The 23463-nt window shown below is 39.3% G+C and overlaps 1 protein-coding gene across 2 annotated transcripts; it reads right to left on the bottom strand.

Moving 5' to 3' along the window:
• Positions 1–1156: 1156 nt before the first annotated feature.
• Positions 1157–21670, bottom strand: LOC148880660 (ALG6, ALG8 glycosyltransferase family). Of its 2 annotated transcripts, none has more exons than XM_088962635.1 (4): positions 20805–21670; positions 7300–7506; positions 6746–6923; positions 1157–1890 (listed from the first exon to the last, which is right to left on the bottom strand). In XM_088962635.1, the coding sequence occupies exons 1-4, from the start codon at positions 21603–21605 to the stop codon at positions 1499–1501; spliced, it is 1578 nt and encodes a 525-aa protein (XP_088818761.1). In that variant the 5' UTR covers positions 21606–21670; the 3' UTR covers positions 1157–1498. The 2 variants fall into 2 exon arrangements, with proteins under 2 accessions (XP_088818761.1, XP_088818760.1); XM_088962634.1 differs by having other exon boundaries at positions 6746–6983; positions 20805–21668.
• Positions 21671–23463: the final 1793 nt, after the last annotated feature.

Below are 23463 nucleotides of genomic sequence, written 5' to 3'. Positions count from 1 at the left end.
ATAAAAATTAATAAAATAAAAAAAATAAAAAATGAAAAAAATACATAAATGTTGCAAAAAAAAAACATTTTGACACATGCATAATATTAATTAATTATCATATTAAAAAAAAAAGTAAATGTGACATAACGGAATTATTTTTACATAGAAATATAAAGAAAATATAGAAAAAATTGGACACATCTAAAATTCTATATTTACATTACTATTAAAAATATAAGTAAGATTGTAAAACTTTCTTTTAACTAAAATACTCATTTTTGAGTTTATCATTTATTTAATTGTAAGGTTTAAATTGTAAATTGAACTACTACTTTTCACATCATTCAATTCCTTCTATTTAAATCTTACATTTTTTTGGTAAATGAACAAAAAAAAAAACACCAAAAAGATAAAATGTTATAAAAAGAAGAATCTAACCAAGTAGATAAACCTGTCAATTATACTTGAAACTTAACAACGCGATCCGATTATAACATATTTAAATGAAATGTTTATGTAAGCAAATTTGAATTTTGCAATATGCATCCGATTAATAATAAAAAGAAAAAATCATATAAAAACAAAAAATAAAAATACATAATTAGAGAAACTTTTGGATTCATTATTATTATAATTATCATCATTACAAAATCACTTTTATAAAAGTATTTTTGCAAAAATACTTTTATCAAAGTACTTTTATGAAAAAGCACTTCCATCAAGTACTTTTATTCATTCACTTTGGATTGAGAATTTTGAAACTTAGAAAAAAAATGAAGGACAAAAGAGTCACAATTGCTTATTGGAGAAAAACTACCAAACGCCCAATATGAATTAAGCATTTGAAAAAGCTAGGTGCCAAATGCAAATAAGTACTTATTCGAATAAGCACTTATTTTTAACGTAAGCACTCCCAAACATGGTCTATATCTCATCATTTTATATACTTATATGTAAATATACAATATAACATGAAGCATATGTACATATGTATAAATCACACACACACAAGGTCAAACCTGTAGGACCAAGCCCAGTCCTAAAATTTGCGGGCCTGAGGCCGGGCCGGGCTGAAAATGATCACCCCCTAATAGCACCATTGGTCGATTACTAATCTCAATCTGTACCATATAATGTCAATGCTTGCCTTGGCTTAACGTCTAGGCCATACATGTAAATCTAAATATTTCAACAATATCATAACAATGTAAGTTGTTCAAACATCAAATATTTTAATATGTAAATCTAATCCCCCGCCCCCCGGGGCAGCCGCATTTGGTCCCAGATCTGAGCCAACATCAGATCAGTTGGTAATTACTGACTTAAAAACTTTCAAAATATAAATGTATTTTAAGCTCTTTTATCTTACAAACATGCATAACACCTGAGTGACCAGATCTACTTACTACCCACGTCCAGAATCAACATGTGCCCTTACAATAGTTACATTGAATCTACTATTAGCTTAAGGAAAACTACACACACAGAGGGAGAGAGAGTTCAAAAAGCCAATGAATCATGGGCATCTAATGATAAATCTTAGCTGCCAAATCCAAGAATACATGATCCCTAATGCACAATATATTGAGATCAAAATAAGGGGTAAAAATGGAAGTTTGTCACCAAGAAGGTAATGGTGTAGAAACTGACCCCATACTTCAACAAACAAAAGAACCAACAAATAACAAATCCTAACCCACCCAACAACCAACCCACCACCCTTGGCAGCAACCAGGCCTTCTTTAGATCCCATTTTCTCACCTTGTTGCTTTGTGGACACCACTGTGGTCTTGCTGAACTGTAAGGAAAAACCTACCCACATGAGAAGGGAATGCAGAAGCAGAAGCAACACTTTTATTGAATACTCATCGGCTTCAAATAGAAGAGGGAACAATGAGTAGCAAGACACTGCAACGTGTACAGAGGGGAAAAAACATCAGAATCTTCAAAATGGAAAAAGTAGGCAAATCCAAAGAATTTAGGTTCTACATATTTCTATTCTCAAATTGATTTAAAATATGCAGCTCAAGGCACCCATCTCAGTGTACCATGTGCTTTAATAAAAATTCAATGAAGAATAAATCATGAAAGCCACCACCATTTTGGACTAATGGAAGAGCAGTTCAAGTTAAACACTACATTCACTTAAAAGAGGTAGACAAATGAGCACTCTTGGACTATCAAACAATACACTTCAGGGTCATCACGTTCTTGAAAACATTACAGCATTACGACATTAATGAACCTCATCTGAGAAATAGCTCTTACTGAAGGGCGTCCTGAAATACATGGATATCTATACTGCCTAGTGTACTGGTATCAAATATGATATGTACCCAATACAGCACAACAAGCTGCATAAACATTTCTAGATCATATTAAATGCACATTTCTAAAATACGTAAAATGGTATTGCTGATCAAAAAATAATATGTAATAAAAAAAATCATACTACAAAAGCCTGCCTATGTTAGGAGCAATGTCCATAGAACTGGACCGGGCATAGAACAAGAGAAGGGAGAGGTTCACGGGTCAAAGATTCAACTGGGGTCAAACCGGAGGTCGAACCACGATAACATGGCATATTTGTATATATACTATGGGTCATATTAAATACTATATATAATATATTTTACAACTTTTATTATACTCCAATATGGTGGATGGATGGCAAGTTCCTCTTAATTTTTAAAGCAAATGATCAAGGTTCAGGTCTCTTAATTTACATTTTTTTAAAATGCATGTTCAATAAAGTAATATATTTAATAAATAATGGTTAATTAACACAAATAAAAAGGTGGACTATAGACCTGCTCATGGATCGGGTAGCCCGACGGGCCGGCCCAGCCCAGCCCGTTTTATGTCAGGCTTGAACATGAATTTAGGCCCACAGGCTTGGGTCCAAAATACCAGGCCTGACTTTTTTTGGGCCTGGCTCGAGCTTTCTCAAAAAAAACCTGACCTGAGCCTAAGCTCAACTTGATAATATATTATATAGCAAAAAATGTATTTTATATAATAAAAGCATACATATAAAATGTTCTTTTCTTTGTTCCTCTTCTCATTTTTCAAGTCATTATTATGTCTGGGTTTTGAGGTCTTTTAATATAAATAAATTATTTTTTATATTGAGTAAACAAAGAAAACAATCTTTTTTTTTCAATTTTCTGGTCGAGTCGGGCTTGAGCTCAGGCCTGACTGTATTTTGTTAATACAGAGACAAAGCCCGGCTCAGCCCGTGAACTGGTCTAGTGGACTAGTAGTAATTAAACAATACATGAAAATAAGAGGTCATGGGTTCAAGTCTTGTCACACACATTTAAAATTTTCAATTATTTAATGACCCAAGCAATTTTATGAAACCAGGAACGGTTCACCAGTTTTCACCAGGTTTTTGGCAATTATGGTTCTAGAGGTGCCACTAAACTGGTCATGGCCCCAGGGCATGGTTCAACTGATCTGACCAGCCGTTTGATCCGATTTCCTAAACACTTGTTACTTTGTTAGGAGTTTAATTAAGCCTAACAAGATTTTAATGGCCCCAGTACACATCCCTGGCCAGGATCTTAGGAAATGGAGAATTGTGACCATGTTTCCAATATATCCACGTCCACATCAATATCCATATATATGCATGATAAGGATCTCCCATATCCTTTAAATATTACAGCATATCAACCTCATCTAAAAAATGGCTCTCACTGAAGGATCTCCCGGGACTTAAATAAATCCATCTGACGGATCCTATATGCCTACCTGATAACGGCATTCTTTTTACAGCAACAAGACAAAGTCGAGGAAAAAAGCTCTCTATCAAGTGGTCTGGTTAACCTGCTTGGGATTGATTTCTTTACATTAAAACATCGTCAAACCAATGTATATAAACCAGGCTTCTATCATATAATCATATTACCAAGAGTGTCTTGTCTTTAAAATGAGAACCCTTCTCCTCACCAGTAGGAAAATGATCCCGTGAGATAACTAAGACTGTTTTTGGTTTTATAGAAGATCAGAGAGACAGAAAGTTGAATACGGAATTTTGTGAAAGATCTTGAGAATTCCTCAATTTTATGTTTCTCTCCTATTTTTTATCAAACCAAATATAGCCTAAGGCAAACATCCCTTGGTTGACCTTCAGTCAGCATATCCTTGGTGTAACAGATTTTAACCAATACAGTTCAAATGTGCCCAAGACAACTCATGAAACCATGCCTTAATAACATGCACATGCTCCCTTAAAAAATAAAAAATTAAAAAAAAATTAAAACTTGAGAGGGGGTGGAGAGAGACCTTTGCAGAATATTGCAAACCAAGGAAATAGTGCCAACTTATTTTACCAGGTTATTAGATAATTCAAAAAACAAAATCACAATAAAATAATAATTAAAAAAGTAGAATTTTCACTGATAAATATAACAAAAAAACCCTTGAAAATAAAATTAAAATAAAGAAATTGAAGTGAGATAGGTGGTAATAGTACAATAACCAAGATGTACAAACAACACAACAACTCAGTCGAGGAATTAAAGACTTGTGAGTGGGTTTGTATGAAGGTGATAGGAGAGGGAGTGATCCCTGAGAAAGTGGAGATTGTGGTACGGGAGGACCTCTTTGGATCTAGAAGGAAAGTCGATTGAGGAAGTGTGATTTTAAGGTTGGGGAGAAGTAGCCAGTAACTAGAGGTAATTTGGGATCCAAAGTTGGTAAGACAATGGTGATTGTGGAGGTGGCAGAGAGTGGGGATTTTGGGGAGTTTCTATAGCATCCAATTACGCCCCATTTGGATGATCAGATTGGTTTGCAAGTCCAAAATTCAAATGGTTATTTGGGTCATGCAAGAATTTCTAAGGAAGCCCTTAAAGAAGCTTTAATGGAGTGTCTGAAAGCACTAAATGTGGTGATAGATGGCAAAGTGTTAAGGGAAGGGATTCAAAGGGAGGTAAGGGTACCTGGGTCAGAGAGATCTGAACCCCTTGTTGCCTAGCCAGACCACGTGATCCAAATGGTTATGGTTTAAGACCTAAGGTTGCTAGCAAACCAAAGGGGATGGGTCAGGCTAGGGGCCCGGCTCTAAGTGAAGTGAACTAGTTGAGCCAACTGAGACAAATCTTGAGGGAGGATGTGAGGAGTGGGTCATCGGGGTTGGAGAAAACAACAAATATCTTGGAGGAAGAGCGGAGCAGGGAGTTTTATCAACCTTTGACAGGTTCCCTGGAGTCAACACCCTAGGCTATGGTGAATGATGTCAGCTTGTCGTCTCGATGATAGAAGAACCCACTGAGATCATTCCTTTGGCTATGGACCTATGGTTGAGAGCCCTAAAACTGTGATGCCAAGGCAATTAGGTGTTGTGGATAAAGCTAAAGATCAGGTAAGTTGCCTTGCTTAGAAGGGGTTTAAAGTCAAGGGGAAGTCTGCTACTGCTCCGCCTCTTGTGCCTTCTAGGAGTCCGGGGGTATCTTGCGATAAAGGAACCTTTCTTAACGCATTTTCCTCTTGGGTTACTTCCAAACTGCTGGGGCTTGGGGATTTTCTAAGGGTGTCAATAGAAGGTATGGAGGTGAAGACCATCAGGTATCTAGAGGAGATTGAATAAAAGATGTTGGAGGAGAAAGAGAGGATGAATGTAAAAAAGGCAGGGAGTCTTCCAAAAAGAGCAGAGAAATGATGAAGTTGTCTCGGGGGCTGAATGACAAAGCTGGGAGTGGAGAAGATTGGTCAGGGGGGGAGGGAAGAAGATATAGAAAAGATTTTGTAAGGAAGGGGGTTTTCCAGTTTTGGTTGTTATAGAGTTGAAGTTGCTTTCTTGGAATGTGAGGAGATTGGGCTCAGGAAGAAGGCGAATGTTGGTGTGAGATGTGCTCAAGAGGTGGAAGTCAGAGCTGGTGCTACTCCAGGAAACAAAGCTTGAGGTGGTGGAGCCGTGGAGGTTGCGGTGGTTAGGAGTGTTTGGGGGTAGGGGTAGGGGTAGGTGAGGTGGGTGAGTAAACAGGCAAGGGGGCAAGGGGATTAGTAACCATGTGGGATCGGTCAAAGGGCAAATTCTTGTTTTCTCATGTTAAGTCTTTCACTCTTAAGCTGACTGATTGGCTGATTGCAACTCTGGCTCAGTTCCTGCCTCCAGGATTTTGAACCCTCTCTTTCCTTCAGAATGGGAATCCAGATTCAGGATCTTGAAGGCACCGATCATCTTTTCCTCCATTGCCCTTCTGTCTCTCGTTTCTGGTGGAACTATCTTAATGCTCTGGGGGTGGCTTGGGTCATGTCAAGCTTGGTCTTGGATATTCTGTGGAGCTGGAAGCTGCATGGCCTCTCAAATCTAGCTAACTGTGTCTGGGATTGTATCCCTGTGGCTGTAGTTAGTATGGTCTGGTCTGGTCTGAAAGAAATAGAAGATTGTTCCACCAAACCTCAAAGGATGTGGAGGATCTGATCTCTTTGTCTTTAGGTATATTGGTGTCATGGATCTCAGCTGCTAAAGGACTCCATCAGCAAAGTCTTGCAAGGTTGGCTGAGGTCTAGGAGCCTTTGAGATTTATATCATCTCTGCCCAGCCAGGGGGTTTGTCCTTGTGCGATCAATAAAATTTACTTTACCTTTTTCCAAAAAAGAAAAATACATTTGAAGCAAACAACTGAACAGACGTTTTCATTCCCTTTTTTTTTTTTTTTTTTTTTTGGGGGGGGGGGGGGGGGATGTTATGGTGGGAACACACTCAAGTGCAATAACTTTAAAAAGATGGAATTGGTCAACAGAAGCATACCTATTGACAACAAGAAATAATGCCTTGCATCTTCCAAGCTGTGCACTGCAACAACAGCAAGGGGGATAACAAAATGGAGAGATGCCTTCTCATGAACATGCCACCCAAAGAGAAAACCACAGGTGTAAGCATAGGCTACCCATCTAGTGATCATTCCTGGCCGAGGCTCTCTCCATACCTTAACAAGACAGGGAGATAAGGCAAGTAAAACCAACATGAAGGTTACCAGAGGAGTAACCTGCCATTCCATAGAATTTAACAATACAAGATTAGTCCGTCATAGATGTTCACTGCATATAGTGATGCATACAATTGCATAAACCACCAAATCATTAATTCAAAAGGTTTAATCCACTTTTCAATTTTGAGCAGGCAAAAAAACAAAAGCAACAAAACACTTCTAAGAGATGCATGATATTTTTTTCCTTTATTCTTTTTCACATTGTTCAACCATATTATTGTCAGAGTTGATTTGCATGTGTAGATGCCTGGGACAGAATTAATGGAGAATGATAAGCATGCAGTCCAGCATTTAATCAACCAAGTAGGATTACCCTAGGAAGCACGGCAAAAGGTGAGGAATCCCCTACTAGCCCACCAGTGAAAGAAGCTGCTGGTGTCTGAATGCTAAATCCAAGTTTTGCAAGAACAAAAGCAAGTCCTTTGTCCGAAATTATGTAGAACACCCAGAAATTGGGAGCCCAATATGCATGACAGAGTCCCCTGCCAAAAGGAAACATACGGCGGAGGACTTGTTGTATCTGCAAGGAAAGAATATTAAAAAAATAAGGATAGAAACATACACTAGTGGAGAAGGATAGAAACATACACGCAATACCTTATGACAAAATATTGAAAAAATAATGGGGCCACAAATTATAAAATTTAAAAATTAGAGGGAATTAACCACCAAATGTACAGCATAAAAACAGAGAGAAGGTCCATGGGCCATATGGCCTGTTTCTTTTTTTTTATGAGTAATAGTAAAATTTTATTAATTCAGAACCTGATTTAGAATTGTAATTTGGTACAATATCCGATGGAGAGGCTCGAGCTACAGCCCCTCCTAGCAGCTTACAAGTACACTAAAAATTTACAGAAATCACAGCTGAGCCCAAAATATTTCTTCCCTATTTACCCCTTGCTTGGCTAACACATCAGCCATAGCATTTGCTGATCTCCCCACCTATTGTATAGAAACCAACATATTCCTTGTCAGCCAATTAAATTTCTTAATTTCATTCTTGTAGCACCAAATGGTATCCTCAGGGTTTTTCAGCCAACCCCCCACCACCTTGGAATCCCCTTCAACTATTAGCTGCTCTACCCCCAATTGGTGTGCAAGTTGTACCCCTTGTACAGCAGCTAATAGCTCTGCCCTAATAGAGTCTCCAAATCCTAAAGGACCTGAGTAAAGTAGAACAATCTCTTCACTCTCGTTCCTTAGAACACCCCCCATTCCAAAAAGCCCTGGGTTACCCAAGCTACTCCCGTCAAAGTTCAGCTTCAATGAACCTTCAGACAGAGGAGACCACCTTGTAACTATCTTGTTCTTAAAGGAAGAACACCTCGCTACTGCTGACCAATTTGTCCAAAAATCATTATATGAGAATTCCTGAAAATTTTCCAAAGCCTTCAACCAATGTATTGCCTTATTTAACAGTCTTTCGATTCCTGGCTACCCCTTTCCTTCTCTTGAAAAATTCTAGCATTCCTTTCTTCCCATAATGTCCAAATCAGGGCTGCTCAGGCACATCTCCACATGATTCTCCCTCTTTTTGTGGGCCAATAAAAAGTAGAATGGTCAAAAATCATGTGAACTTCTGCTGGTAAGCTCCAACTACTCCCAAACAACGAGAGTAACCAAGCCCATAAATCTGCAGAAAAAGGACACGAAATTAGTAGGTGGTAACAATCATCCCCATGAGCTCTACAGAGGGTACACCAGTTGGGAGAAATACAGAGGAAAGGTCTTCTCTTTTGTAAGTTATCTAGAGTGTTTTTCCCATAGTACACTTCCCAGCAAAAAGCCATAATCTTTGGGGGAACCAGCCTGCACCAAATTTCCTTTGACGGAAAAAGTTGTTGGACAGAAGACTGAGAGATGGACTTAAAGTAAGAAGCACAAGTAAAGGTCCCTTTGGGCCTAGGAGTCCACACCCTTTTGTCTGGCTTAGAGGGATCCAAGCAAACCTGATTAAGGCAACCAAACAAGTTAGAAAATGATTCAATTTCATCATCCCTTAATCCCCTACAAAACCCGAAATCCCAATTAGGAGACATAGGTGTTCCCAAAGATGAGACAAATTTTGAGACCACCTCTTTTTTATACAATGAAACAGAAAATAACAAAGGGAATAGGTCTTTTAGAGGGGTGTTTCCTACCCAAATGTCCTCCCAAAATCGGACAGCATTGCCAAAACAAACTTCATACCTGACAAACCTGAGAAATTGAGGAAGAGTATTGTGAATGGCCTTCCAAGGTGCTGCCAAGTTAGCCTGCCTTGATACGCCAACATCCCACCCAATCTCTAGACTCCCATGAACGCTTCCCACCACTTCATGCCAAAGCCTCTCGCTTTCCAATGGCCATCGCCACAGCCATTTCACCAACAGAGCTTGATTTTTTTTTCAACCACCCTCCCTATTCCCAAACCTCCCTCTTCTTTCCTTTTACAAACAATTTCCCATTTAATCAAATGATCTTTTTTTCCTTGTCCCGACTCCCACGAAAAATCTCTCATCAATTTCTCCAACTTCCTAGCTTCCCTAGGTGGCATCCTAAAAACAGACAAGTAAGTGGGTAAGTTATCCAATGTAGCTCTTATTAGGGTGATTCTCCCTCCCAAAGAGATGTAATTCTTCTTCCACAAAGCTAATCTCTTCTCAAACTTTTCTAGCATTGGGGTCCAAAATCTGCTCTCCCTAAGATTTGCCCCTGATGGAAGACCTAAGTAGGACATAGTCCAAGAGGAAATAGAACACTCAAGACACTCCGCTATGACCTCAATCTCCCCATCCTCCAAGTTAGTACCCGCTATGCAGCTTTTTTCCAGATTTGTTTTCAAATTAGATAGTCTTTCAAAACCTTAGATTAGCTCCTTTAGGTTTTCTACCTTATCGCTAAAACCTCCTTCACAAAAAATCATCAAGTCATCTACAAACTGAAGGTGGGTGACTGGAATCTGGTTTCTCCCTACTCTCCAACCCCTAATGGTATCTTCTCTATCTGCCTTAATAATGATTCTACTAATCACATCAGCTACAAAAGTAGATAGGAAAGGAGAGAGTAGGTCCCCTTGCCTAACTCCCCTACAAGCTGGAAAAAATCCTTCACCACACCATTAACCAATACAAAGTAGTGACATGTACTAATACACCCAAATATCCAGCTACACCATTTGTCTCCAAACCCACAGTTCCTCATCACCTCTGATAAAAACTCCCAATCCACCAAGTCATAGACCTTTTCAGCTGGACTCCCCCTAATTCTGTTATAGAGTTTATCAACTCTTGGCAAGGGCTAAAGATGATTTCGGGCAAGAGAGGAAGCTGTTTCTGAAAAGCAATTGTTCATGCTGTTATGTGGAATATCTGGGAAGAAAGAAATAGGAGATTATTTGAGGAGAGCTACTCCTCCTTGGAGGCTCTTCGAGATCGCATTCTGGCCAACATTAGCAGCTGGATGGTGAATAGAAAAATCTTCGAGGGTATCAGTCGGAATGACATTCATAGTAACTGGCCGGCTCTACTATCAGCCTCTCCTTTTCACCCTCAACCTCCTCTTATAATCACCCCAAGACAAGACTGTGAATTCATTCTAAACTTCAATGCAGTTTTAGGAGAGCCACTGAGGACAGATCAAAGGCGGGAATTGGAGGGCTGATTTGAAGAGCAAATGGAGATTTGATTTGGGCCTATAGTGGCCCAGCCAAGGCAGAAGATGCTTCTGATGCAGAGGCAAGGGCCCTCTTGGAAGACCTCAGAATTGCCAAATCACAGCAGCTCAGCTGCATTGCAGCAGAAGGTGATTCAAGACATGTTATTAACTGGGCTTCAGGACAGATTCTAGACCTGTGGAAGCTATCCCATCTGTTGTTAGAAATCAGGGAGCTTGCATCTTATTTACACTGCAGTTTTAGATGGATTCCTAGAGAATTAAATCAAGTGGCTGATAATCTAGCTAAATCTGGGCTGGGAAGGGATTTTTTGTATAGCTCCAATACGCTGCCTTCCTAGAGGGCTGTCTCTTTGCTTTTGTTGTGCTTAAAAGGCTTGTGCATCCTCTCATGTACCCCCCCCCCCTTTTTTGAATACTTAATGAATTCAGCTATCTTCTCTCAAAAAAGATCCAATTTACACATAAAACTTCTTTGCCTAGACCTTTCCATTTCCTCCACACATTCATTCGCAATTAAGATCTGATCTGTTATTTGCCTAGACCTTTTCAAGACCACATTGCTTGTTTCCTCCTATCAAATGAGTACATGTTGGCTAAAACCATTCTTCTCCCTTATGCTGTTGTGCACCATTGTCAGGCTGACTTTCTAAGTACATATGCTGTACTCAATCCATAGTCTTCACATCATCAACTTAAGTTTTGATTCTTTTGACTAATTGGGCTTAGGCAATGACCAGTCAATTCAATAGTTCAGCTCTATGATACCCAGGTTACTTGTACATGCCTATCATACCGTTGTCAGATATGATACTTATCGAATATAACAGCAGATACTACAATACTTCCAGATGTACTCTATATAGCATTAACACATAAATATGTAAAGTGATATGTTTCAACAAATTATACTATAAGAAATCTGCACACGTTAGCTTCAAAAACTTGATATAAGCATACTACATGGGATACATGTACTTGTGTCCATGTCCATTTCAAGGATTTTAGGCAATGGAGAGTAATATCCTCATTTCCCATATCCATGTCCGTGTCCATGTTTGTGTCTATATCCATATCTGGACATCATAAGTTTGGCTGTTTCCCATGGTCATCCCTTAGAACATGGAAGTACCTTCACCACCACAGCAGCATTTCAAATAAGAAAAAAAAAAAGAAAAAGAAAAGATCTAGGATGCTCAAAACAGTTTTTTAACTCTCACAAACAGTTCAAAACCCTTTAACCCATGTCAACAATTCTATATTAAAAGCCATATCTCACAGCAAAGCATAAGCCCTTTAACTCCTTTCTCACCCTTTAGATACCCAAGGGGACTAGAAGTCTTAACATCAGAACAATGCCAGCATGGGATCTTAAAATTAAATACCAGTTCCATGGGCCACATAGATAAAGACTAGATCTATGATATCAGTGTATTTTTTAGAGAGTCTACATTTTTCTTAGATATATTCCAAAAAAGTTGCAGCAAGAGGCAAGAAGGCATGTCCACATGATCCTTCCTCTCTTAAAGAAAGGAACGGACCAGAAACTCCCGAGCATCTCCAATGTATCACAAGAGGACCTATTAAGTATCACTATCAAATAGAGACAAAAAAAAAATAATGATTGCAGAGTTTTGAAGAAAACTGGTAATGGATTAAAAAAGGCAGTTATCTGACCCGGAACCTCCTAAGCACAAAATGCATAGGAGAAAGTTCCCACCGCTTACATTTCCATTGAAGAATATCTCAAGTGTTAATTAAGGGTCCGTTTGGTTCACAGTCGGAATCGGAATCAGAATGATCTATTCCCATAGTCTGTTTGGTTCAGACAGGAATCAGAATGGGAATTGGAATAAACTGGAATGGAAAAGGAAATGGCGATTCCCTCAAATGGGGGAATGCCATTCCACCAGGAACGGGAATGGGATTCCGATTCTGCCCAACCAAATGATCCCTAATTTCCTTGTGAACTACCTTCGAAGAAAAGCCCCCTCCAGGATGGGGATAGAGTTATTCTTTAACAACTTGAAGGGAAAGTTTGAAAGGACACCAGCTACCTCATCAAGGACCTTGAAGGAATAGGAACATAAATAAATACAATAACACATCAATGATCAAAAATTCAAACCCAACTCTCTTTGACCATTAGAACTCAAGAAGGCATCCTCGAGGCCATTAAGAACTCTAACACCTCATACTCTTTTCAGCCTCTAAGGCCCCTGAGGAAACCAAAGTTCCAATATATACCACAAGAAGCATCCAAAACAAAGGAAGCAATAGGAAGATCTGTAAGTGGAAAGTGGAAATATAAAGTCTAGGAAGATGTATAAGATGGGAGATAGAAGATATCTTACTAGAAGAGGAATTCTCCCCAACAATGATCCTCTCAAAATTTAACCCTACTGCTAGAGTTAGTGTCGAGTATGTAGGGGTATTTCTGTCTTTATACTTATATTGAGGTTGCTGATCTGTAATATTATATTAGAACTAGTGTCCTTCACTTAAGTAAGAGCACATGTGTCTTTTCCATTATGCTAGTAATATAAAACATGTCTGGCCGAATGGGAGAGGTCATTTTTCTCTCATTCGAACCAGACCTTTCTTCTCTCATTTTCTCCTCCTTTCTCTCTCTCTTTCTTTCTTCTTTCTTCTTCTCTCTTCTTGGATGTTATCAGACTAACAGAACTCAAGGGCAGGCCAAATCATAATATGGTATCAGAGCTCAATTAAGCAACTCGGATCTGCCCAGATTTTTGTTTTCTACGCACTCAGTCTAGGGTTTCTCTTGATTTCTCTGCCATCGATTGGAGATAAGGGAAAGGGCTGAAAAGGAGTGGTCGCCCTCTTCCCTTGGAGGTCTCTATGCCTCCAGTTGTGTTGTTCATGGCCGGTTGCTGTGGTTTCTAAGAAGTCCTCCCCTAATCGATGAAGAAAAGAGAGCTGATTCGTGTGGTGCAGTGGGTGTCTTGTGTGGTCTGATTTTTTTTGTGTGATTTGTTTTTCGGGTGATGAGGTAAGAGATTTCTATGCATATTTTTGTTATGAATCAAATAAGAAGTATGTTCCAGATCGTCTGGTGGGATTTCAGACTGTAGTGTGCTAGGGTTTATGCTGTTTTTAGTGTGATTCGAATGGGGACTGGTCTTCATATAGTGTGGTGAGATTTCAGGTAGTCGTGGGGTAGAGTTTGTGGTGTAAAGAGTGCAATCTTCAACAATAACAAGTGCTGAAACCAATGTGATCAGTGTGATCAAGTAGTGTGCAGTGTGTCGAATTCAATAATAACAGAATTTAGCAATGGGAGATAGTAGTGATAGCAAATCTAATGTGATGATACCTACTAACTACCTGAATGTTCAAATGACCTGCATTAAACTGAATTGAGAGAATTATGTACTTTGGGCTAAATCTGTAGAAGTTTTTCTGAAGGCAAAGAAGAAGGTGAAACACATAAGGGAGGAGAAACCTTCCACTGATTCTCATGAGTATGATGACTGGGAACAAGAGGATGCACAGATTATCATGTGGTTACGGAATCGTATGGAACCCAAGATTAGTGTAAATTTCATGTTTCCTGACACTGCCTAAGATGTGTGGGATCATGCTAAGAAGTTGTATTTTGGTCAAGACAATACAACCAGAGTATATCAGTTGTATCAGGAATACTTTAATCTGCAACAGGGTAATCAAAGTCTTGAGGAGTATTATGCTAGTATGAGAACCATTCGTAATGAGTTGAATGTTTATCACCCCCTCACTTCTGATGTCAAAATTCAGCAACAACAGAGAGAACAGCTTGATGTGACTCAATTTTTTGTGGGGCTGAAATTTGAGTATGAACCAATGCGGCCTCAGATACTAGGAGGGTCAGCTCTCCCTTCCTTAGAAGATGTGTTTGCTCGACTTCGGAGGATTTCCATTGGATCTACTGAGAACTCTAATGTTTCTGATAGATCAGCCTTTGCAGTATCAAGGGGTCATGGTGTTAGAGGTGGAGCTCGGGGAGCTCAGTCTAGTCATAGTGGTAGTAGTGGTCCGATATATGGCTGGAGCGGTGGTGGTGGACCTACATATAACCGTGGTGGTGGTCGTACTGGAGGTAGAAATTCAGGGAGAGCCCGTGGCAAAGGACATGGCTCGGGTCCGAGGAGGTGTACTCATTGTGGTATGGATGGACATACCATTAATTATTGTTATGATTTGCATGGTCCACCCTCAACTTGGGCCAATCATGCCATGACTAGTGACACCAGTTTCAGACAGGAGAGTTGTTCAGCTGATCAGATGCCTCCTACATCCACAGATGTTCCTAGGAAAGAGATGGTGAGTGTTCCCCGTGATGAGTATGAGAGGTTTGTCCAATCCACATCTCAGCAGAACACGGCTACTCTCGCACACTCAGGTATGGCTTGTTTGGCATCCACACCCAATCCCTGGATTATTGACTTTGGAGCCTCCGATCACATGACTAGAACTCCAGGTGTGTTTTGTTCCCTCTCTCATTGCTCAACATCACAATCCATTACCCTTGTTAATGGTTCCACATCCTCCATTTGTGGTGTTGGAATGTTAACATGACCCCCTTATCTTTATCCTCAGTTTTGTATGTCCCTAAATTTCCGTTTAACCTTATGTTTGTTAGTAAGTTGACCAAGTCATTTAATTGCTCTATTACTTTTTACCCTTCTTCGTGCGTTTTTCAAGATCTCAAGATGGGGATGAAGATTGGTGGAGGGCATGAAGCTGGTGAATTGTATTATCTTGACTGTGGTGGAAAAACATCAACAACTCTCCAGCCATCTCTCTCCTCTCCAGTGGCACTGTCGATTTGGTCATCCTTCGTTGAAAGTTTTGAAGTCTTTGGTTTCTTCGTTGAGTCAACTTTCTGTTTTAGATTGTGAGTCGTGTCGGTTGGGGAAACATCATCGTGTTCCCTTTAGTCCTAGGGTTAATAACCATGTGTCGAGTCCTTTTTCTTTGGTTCATTCAGATGTTTGGGGTCCTTATAAAGTGATGGCATACAATGGATATAGATATTTTGTCATTTTTGTTGATGATTATTCAAGGATGGTGTGGCTCTATTTAATGAAAGAAATGAGTGAATTGTTTACCATGCTGAGATTCGCAACCAATTTGGTGTTCACATTAAAATTTTTCATTCCGATAATGGTCGTGAATATTTATCTTCATCATTTCAAGAATACTTGGACCAACATGGCATTATACATCAGACCTCATGTACCTACACCCCACAACAAAATGGGGTGGCTGAGAGAAAGAATCAACATCTTTTGGAAATAGTTGGTCGAATGGGAGTGTTAGTGTCGAGTATGTAGGGGTATTTCTGTCTTTATACTTATGTGATATGACCCATAAATTTTACACACAATTCACAGACTTACAGCAGCGTTCACACACTCGAACATCAACAAAAGAGACTAGTATTCATTCAGCAGAAAACATTAACAGTTGGTTGGTTCTTCGAGAGACCGCCGGCTCTCCCAAACACTCACAATATTCTTTCCTCAAAGAAAAAAACATACCACCCCCATCCCCCAAAGTCCCTTCTTATACTCTACTGATAGCATAACTGACTCCCTCTATAAATGCCCAGCTGACCTAGTTATAAATGCCCAAAAACTCTTCTTATTCATAACTGACATAGCTATAAATGCCCCAAGACTCTCCTTATTCCCTCCAGCTATAATTGCCCTGATGTGATTAATTGTTCAATTATTCCCCCCCCCCCAGCTGATTGTTGACTTTTCCTCTTCCTGGCATTAACTGGGGCCTATCATTACCTGCCGCCCAAAGTCTAACCTTGTCTTCAAGGTTAAAATGAGGAAACTGGTCTCGAAGTAAGTCAAAAGGCTCCCAAGAATCTTCAAAATCAGGCAAGCCCAGCCAATGAATAAGAACTCCCAAACCAGTAGCTCCAGGCATAGTGGATGGACGCACACCACGTACTGATAATGTCCCTGCACAGGCCAAGCAGCAGCATCGCCCAATGCACAGATGGTGTGTCTGCTTTGTCACCTCTTGAAGCATGTCTATTTCCTCCAGCTTCGTGTTTCCAACCTTCAGCCTCTCCATGATCATCCACAGCCATCCTGTCCCCTCCCTACATAGTGTGCACTGCCCACAACTTTCATGCTTATAGAAATAAGAGAAACTAGCAATTGCGTCCACAATATCAGTTGCCTTGTCCATCACAATTACAGTAGTTGTCCCTAAACTCGTTTGGACAGCCATGAGTGCATCATAATCCATAACACATCATCATATATGTGCTTTGGAATCAGTGGAACAGAAGAACCCCCTGGTATCACTGTAAGCAAATTATCCCATCCACCTCTAACTCCTCCACAATGCTTCTCTATCAACTCCTTCAATGGAATACTCATCTCCCCTTCAACTGTACAAGGCTTATTCACGTGGCCTGAGACACAGAATAGCTTTGTCCCAGAATTGTTCTTCCTGTCAAAACTAGCAAACCATTCAGGACCACGCCTTAAAATGGTGGGGGAAACAGCCACAGTTTCAACATTTGTAACAGTTGTTGGACATCCATATAGCCCTGCATTAGCTGGAAAAGGAGGCTTCAACCTTGGTTTTCCTTGTTTTCCTTCAAGGCTTTCCAACAATGCCGTCTCTTCTCCACAAATGTAAGCATCAGCCCCATAGTGGATATGAACATCAAAATCATATCCAGGTGAAAAACCCCTATTATGTCCCTCATGTTGTAAGTTACGTATCATAGCATGCAAAGATACATGAGAAGAACAGAGAGAAGGATCGCCCTGTAATTTCACCCGGACACCTCCCAAATTGAGCTTCATAGACATGTTGCCCCAATTCATCACTGAGTCCCCGAGGGATGCTAACCAAGGAAAACCAAGAATGACATCCGTAGAGCCCAACTTTAAAGGAAAGAAATTAGCAATGACATCCAATTCGGGTAAGTTGAGGCAAACCTGACGGCAGACTCCGAAAGTTCTCACCTCCTCACCATTTCCCATCTGAACTCCAAATTCGTGTGTAGGGGTGTGGGTAATTTCAATTCTTCCACTAAAGTTTCAAAGATAAAGTTGTGGGATGCACCCGAGTCTACCAATATGACCACCTCACATGACAAAATGCGCCCATGTACCTTAAGGAAATTTGTCGCACACAACCCGACAAGAGACGAAACACAAAGTGTGGCTGATTCTGGAGCCGGAGCAATTTCAGTGTCACCGGAAGTGCAGTCCAAATTAGACACAAGTTCCTCCATGTCATCTTGAACCCATAAAACCTAAAGTGATTTCTGAGCACAACGATGTCCCGGGTTGTATTTCTCATCGCAACGGAAGCATAGACCCTTCGCTCGTTTCTGCTACATCTCTTTGTCAGTCATCTTTTTGAAAGCAGGAGGTGGGGCCCTAACAATAGGGGCTGGTGCAGGAGGAGGGATTGCGGCTCGTGTAGGTCGGGTGACAGCAGTAGTCACTTGTGAAACCCATGAGTTAAAGTGGGTTCCAGAGAGGGACGTCGCGGGCCCACAAGGATATGAACTGGATTGATAGGCCCATAAGGCCTGATTCTTTTCCTCAATTTTCTGGGCTGCAATCATTTTTCTAATCAGCCCAACGGGTTCCATTTGTCGGAGTTCGGCCTAGATATCTGGGCGTAACCCATTCACAAAGGCTGCTTCAAGGACTGATTCTGGTAGGTCACGTAAGGGGGCAGAAAGCACCTCGAAATGGCGACGATATTCCTTGGCAGTAGTGGATTGACGTAATGATAGAAGCTGCTCCTGCAAGTTTCCCTCCTGAGTTGATCGGAAACGTTCAAGGAGGAGTTCCTTGAATTCTGCCCAGCCACGAAAGGGTCGCCGACCATCCTCCCAATAATACCACGCCAGTGCATCACCTTCTAAACAAACCACTGCTGCCCGTAGACGTTCCATCGGAAGCAAGCCATTAATCTCAAAATAGCACCCCGCACGAAAAAGCCTACCGTTTGGATTTTCCCCATCAAAAATAGGTAGCTCCAACTTTCGAGGAAGTGAATCAAAAGTGTGTTTTGGGACTGTCATTGAAGGGGACGTCGGGAAAGCTGCACCCTTCCCTTTGTCAGCCGCACGACTTGATGCAGATACAGGAGGAACATTGTCAGTTGTAGACAAAGGAGCTGACAAGGACTGCTACTGCAGCAATAGATCAAAACGCCTTACCAAGTCTTGAACGCCTCCTTCCAGGGATGTGATCTTCGACAGTCCAGCTGTTATTTCATCACGCAAACCATCCACTTCAGAATGCAGAGAAGTCAAGCGTTCTTCGAAACCCTCCACCTGCGATGCCACTTCCTTAGCTGTCACCATGGCTGAGGAAAGACGTGCTCTGATACCACTGATATGACCCAGAAATTTGACACACAATCCACAAACTTACAGCAGCGTTCACACACTCGAACATCAACAAAAGAGACTAGTATTCATTCAGCAGAAAACATTAACAGTTGGTCGGTTCTTCGAGAGACCGTCGGCTCTCCCAAACACTCACAATATTCTTTACTCAAAGAAAAAAACATACCACCCCCATCCCCCAAAGCCCCTTCTTATACTCAAATGATAGCATAACTGACTCCCTCTATAAATGCCCAGCTGGCCTAGTTATAAATGCCCAAAAACTCTTCTTATTCATAGCTGACATAGCTAAAAATGCCCCAAGACTCTCTTTATTCCCTCTAGCTATAATTGCCCTCATGTGATTAATTGTTCAATTATCCCCCCCCCCTTAGCTGATTGTTGACCTTTCCTCTTCCTAGCATTAATTGTTCAAGTATAATGGCCGTGCATATTTATCTTCATCATTAAGAATACTTGGACCAACATGGCATTATACATCAGACCTCATGTACTTACACCCCACAACAAAATGGGGTGGCTGAGAAAAAGAATCGTCATCTTTTGGAAATAGCTGGTCGAATGGGAGTGTTAGTGTCGAGTATGTAAGGGTATTTCTGTCTTTATACTTATGTTGAGGTTGTTGATCTGTAATATTATATTAGAACTAGTGTCCCTCACTTAAGTAAGGGCACATGTGTCTTTTCCATCATGTTAGTAATATAAAACATGTCTGGCCAAATGGGAGAGGTAATTTTTCTCTCATTTGAACTAGACTTTTCTTCTCTCCTTTTCTCCTCCTTCCTCTCTCTCTCTCTCTTTCTTCTTTTTCTTCTCTCTTCTTGGCTGTTATCAGACTAACAGAACTCAAGGGAAGGCCGAATCATAATAGTAAGCATTGCTAAAATGTTGGAATATGATTTATGGATTCCCAAGGTACATAACCAAACCATTTCAATCATCTCTTCTCACTTTGTTGAGAGAGAATGGTTCAGTGTTTCATGAAATAATCTAAACATGAATACAGGCCTTGCTCAGTAAGGCACTAGACAAGGAAGGTATTAACTTCGTGCAACCCGAAAACAAAAACCACTATTCATCCAATCATACAAAAAGCTTGCAATGATAAAAAATAAAAAACAAAAAAAAAGAGCTAAAAGCAATATTCTTGAATAACTTGTGTGTTGCCACCAATGAGTATATCCTTCCCCAAATGCCTTTTAAACTATCTCTTCTGAACTAAACTTGTCTTCAAAATGCCTCATCTTTCTTTCCTTCCAAATTGACCACAGCACTGCTGCTGGCACAACCTTACAAACAATCTTTACTTTCCTTAACAAACCACCCACATTCCAGCTCTTTAGCAGAGCCAACAAGTCCCTTCTCATCTTCTCACTTGCCGGGGCTATCTCTAAATGCTCCTATAGTGTACCCATTTTTAACCCAACTCCTACACTTCCTAGCCTTAATACTTATCTACATCAACATCCCCATTTTGACTAGATTCGTTCTAAAAATGTATTGTTCCTAATTACTGTTCCCATATCTTGTACTATAGACATTTTTCTTTTCCTTCCTTTTATCAGTAACTTATTTTGGTCTTATAGCCATCAAGTTATCTTCTTCCCTCATTCCGACTGTTACTTCTACTAAAAGTTGCACTGCATTTTTCATTCTTAATTTTTGTCATAAAAGAATGTACTAGTGAAAATGAAAAATAAAACTTAGAGAAAATTGAAATCCTCTGTGTTTGTGAATGACAGAGAAAGGGGTACCTGCCCATGATACGAGAATGGCCCAAATGCAACCAGAAAAACCGACCCGACTACTGCACCCATCATCAAAAACTTCCCGATAGAGTTAACCAGCCCTCCCCGGCAATAATGCCTCAATAAATACACAAAATACACAGGTGCTGCAACCGCAAACAAGTGCTTGAAACACAAAAGCATTGCAAAAACAAAACCCCCCATCAAATCCCTTCCTTCCTCCAAATACGAAAGAGAAATCAGCAGAAACCCCAGAAGAAACCCATTGTACTGAAAATGCACATGATCCACGATAATGAGCGCCGCCGACCACACAATCAGAACCCAAATCATCCTCCGCTTGGCCGAATCAAGGCTTTTGGTCAATCTATAGACTCCATAGAAGAGGCACAGATCGGAAACCATGACGCTAATCCTCTGAAAATAAACCACTGAATCTGCACTGTAGTTCAACCCATTGTGTAGGTCTACGATCTTTGTATCGACGAGATTAGCGAAGATAGAGAGAAACCGTTCGAAGTAAGCGAAGAGAGGGGGGTAATCGAGTGTCCATGGACTCGTTTCATCATAGTACCATTGAGAAAGGGGAAGAGAGGAAGTGAGCGCAAGCCAATGACGATGAACTTCGAAGTCTGTACTTCGGTACGAAGGGATGAGAAGGAGCTTTATGCAGGTTGCGACTCCTGCAAACCAGATCAGCTCCTCTATAGCAGTCAGAGAACCAGGAATCCTATTTTTCTCTTTTTCAGTTTCTTCTCTCGTAGAGCGGTGGGCGACTCTTCTCGAGCTCGTTAGTTCTCCTTCCATGGCGACTGCTGTCGGAGCCAAAGAACGACTGCTGCTACTGGAGCCAAATAACTGAAATTAGCGCTGTTGCCTGCTCGGGTATAACTTTGAGGCTGGAAACGGATCGTGATCAGATCGGTAATTAGGTAGATCCAAATTCGTTTATATTCGGATATCGAAACTTATCCGTTGGATACTCGGATTCTTATCGAATTCGGCTTGCATCTTATCTCGACTATCTTACTGACCTTGATTTCATTCTTTCATTTATACCCCTGTCATTAAAATATATTTTCATTAAACTATATTTCCATCTTATTACATTTTCAGAAATTTAGTATGTAATTTTATTATTAATGTAATAATAATTATTTTTGTTATTTTCAAAATACTGTAATTACAGTAATTTTGAAATAACTGTAATTCCAATAATAATTATTAGTGTAGTTAAATTAATTATTTTTTCAAAATAATTATTACGCTAATAATTCTTATTGGAATTTTGGTGTAATAATTAAATAGAGTAATCATTATAATAAATGTTTTACTATAGTTACAATTTCTTAAAATTAATTTTATTACACTAACAATTAAATTGTGTTATTTTCCAGATAATTTATAAAATTGAAAAATAAATTCAACAATTATAGCTCCAAGAAAGAGTTTGTGGAGTTTGCAAAGGCAAACAAAATATCATAATTTTGGAGAAGAAAATAAAAAATATATATTAATGTAATTTTGGAAATTTTCTTTAAAATGTAGTAAATAATTATTGAAAACTTATTGGAATATTTTGGAAATTTGGGAACTTTTATTACATTTGATAGATTTTGGAAAATTATTTAAAAATTGTGTGATTTTCATTTTAAATTATTAAAGATAAATTAGTATTGGTAAAGGAAAACATTAATTTGAACCAATAATTACACAAATTATTTTTTTATTAATATAAATTAGTATAATATTAGAAATTTTTAGAAAAGGAAATTATCAATTAACTTATATTGAAAAATAAAAGATAAATCAGTGTAATTTTGGAAAATTTTGGAGAAGAAAATAAAAATATATATTAATGTAACTTTGGATAATTTCTTTAAAATGTAGTAAATAATTATTGAAAATTATTGGAATATTTTGGAAATTTGGGAATTTTTATTACATTTGATAGATTTTGGAAAATTATTTAAAATTGTGTGATTTTCATTTTAAATTATTAAAGATAAATTAATATTGATAAAGGAAAACGTTAATTTGAACCAATAATTACACAAATTATTTATGTTAATAATATAAATTAGTATAATATTGGAAAATTTTAGAAAAGGAAATTATTAATTAACTTATATTGAAAAATAAAAGATAAATTATTGTAATTTTGTAAATAATATATTTAAAAAAGAAAATAAATTATTTTATATATTTAAAAAATCAATAATTTAGTATATATACTTTTAGAAATTTACCAGAGCCGACATTCAATATATCCTTTTATCATTTTTACCAGCAAATTAGACATTGGGTTTTCCCGTGCATCGCACGAGTTCCCTACTAGCAAAAAAACGTCTGAAATCATAAATAAGCGTCTCTCTCTCTCTCTCCACCTGAATCTAACCAATCGCTTCGCCTCTCTCTCTAAACTTCACCCGAGGAGAAGCTTGCCTCCCATGACTCTCTCTCTCTCTCTTCCTTTTCTTCTTTACTCTCAGTTTCTTTCCTCTCTTTTGGTTCTCTCTCTCTAGACTTCACCCGAGGAGAAGCTTGCCTCCCATGACTCTCTCTCTCTTCCTTTTCTTCTTTACTCTCAGTTTCTTTCATCTCTTTTGGTTCTCTCTCTCTAGACTTCACGCGAGGAGAAGCCTGCCTCCCTTGACTCTATCTC

The sequence above is a fragment of the Nelumbo lutea genome, chromosome 1 (genome assembly GCF_056320005.1).
Source record: "Nelumbo lutea isolate HS-2025 chromosome 1, American lotus-T2T, whole genome shotgun sequence".
NCBI classification, from domain to species: Eukaryota; Viridiplantae; Streptophyta; class Magnoliopsida; order Proteales; family Nelumbonaceae; genus Nelumbo; species Nelumbo lutea.
Note: the sequence above shows the minus strand (reverse complement) of the source record. Positions and strands in the feature narration are given on the sequence as shown.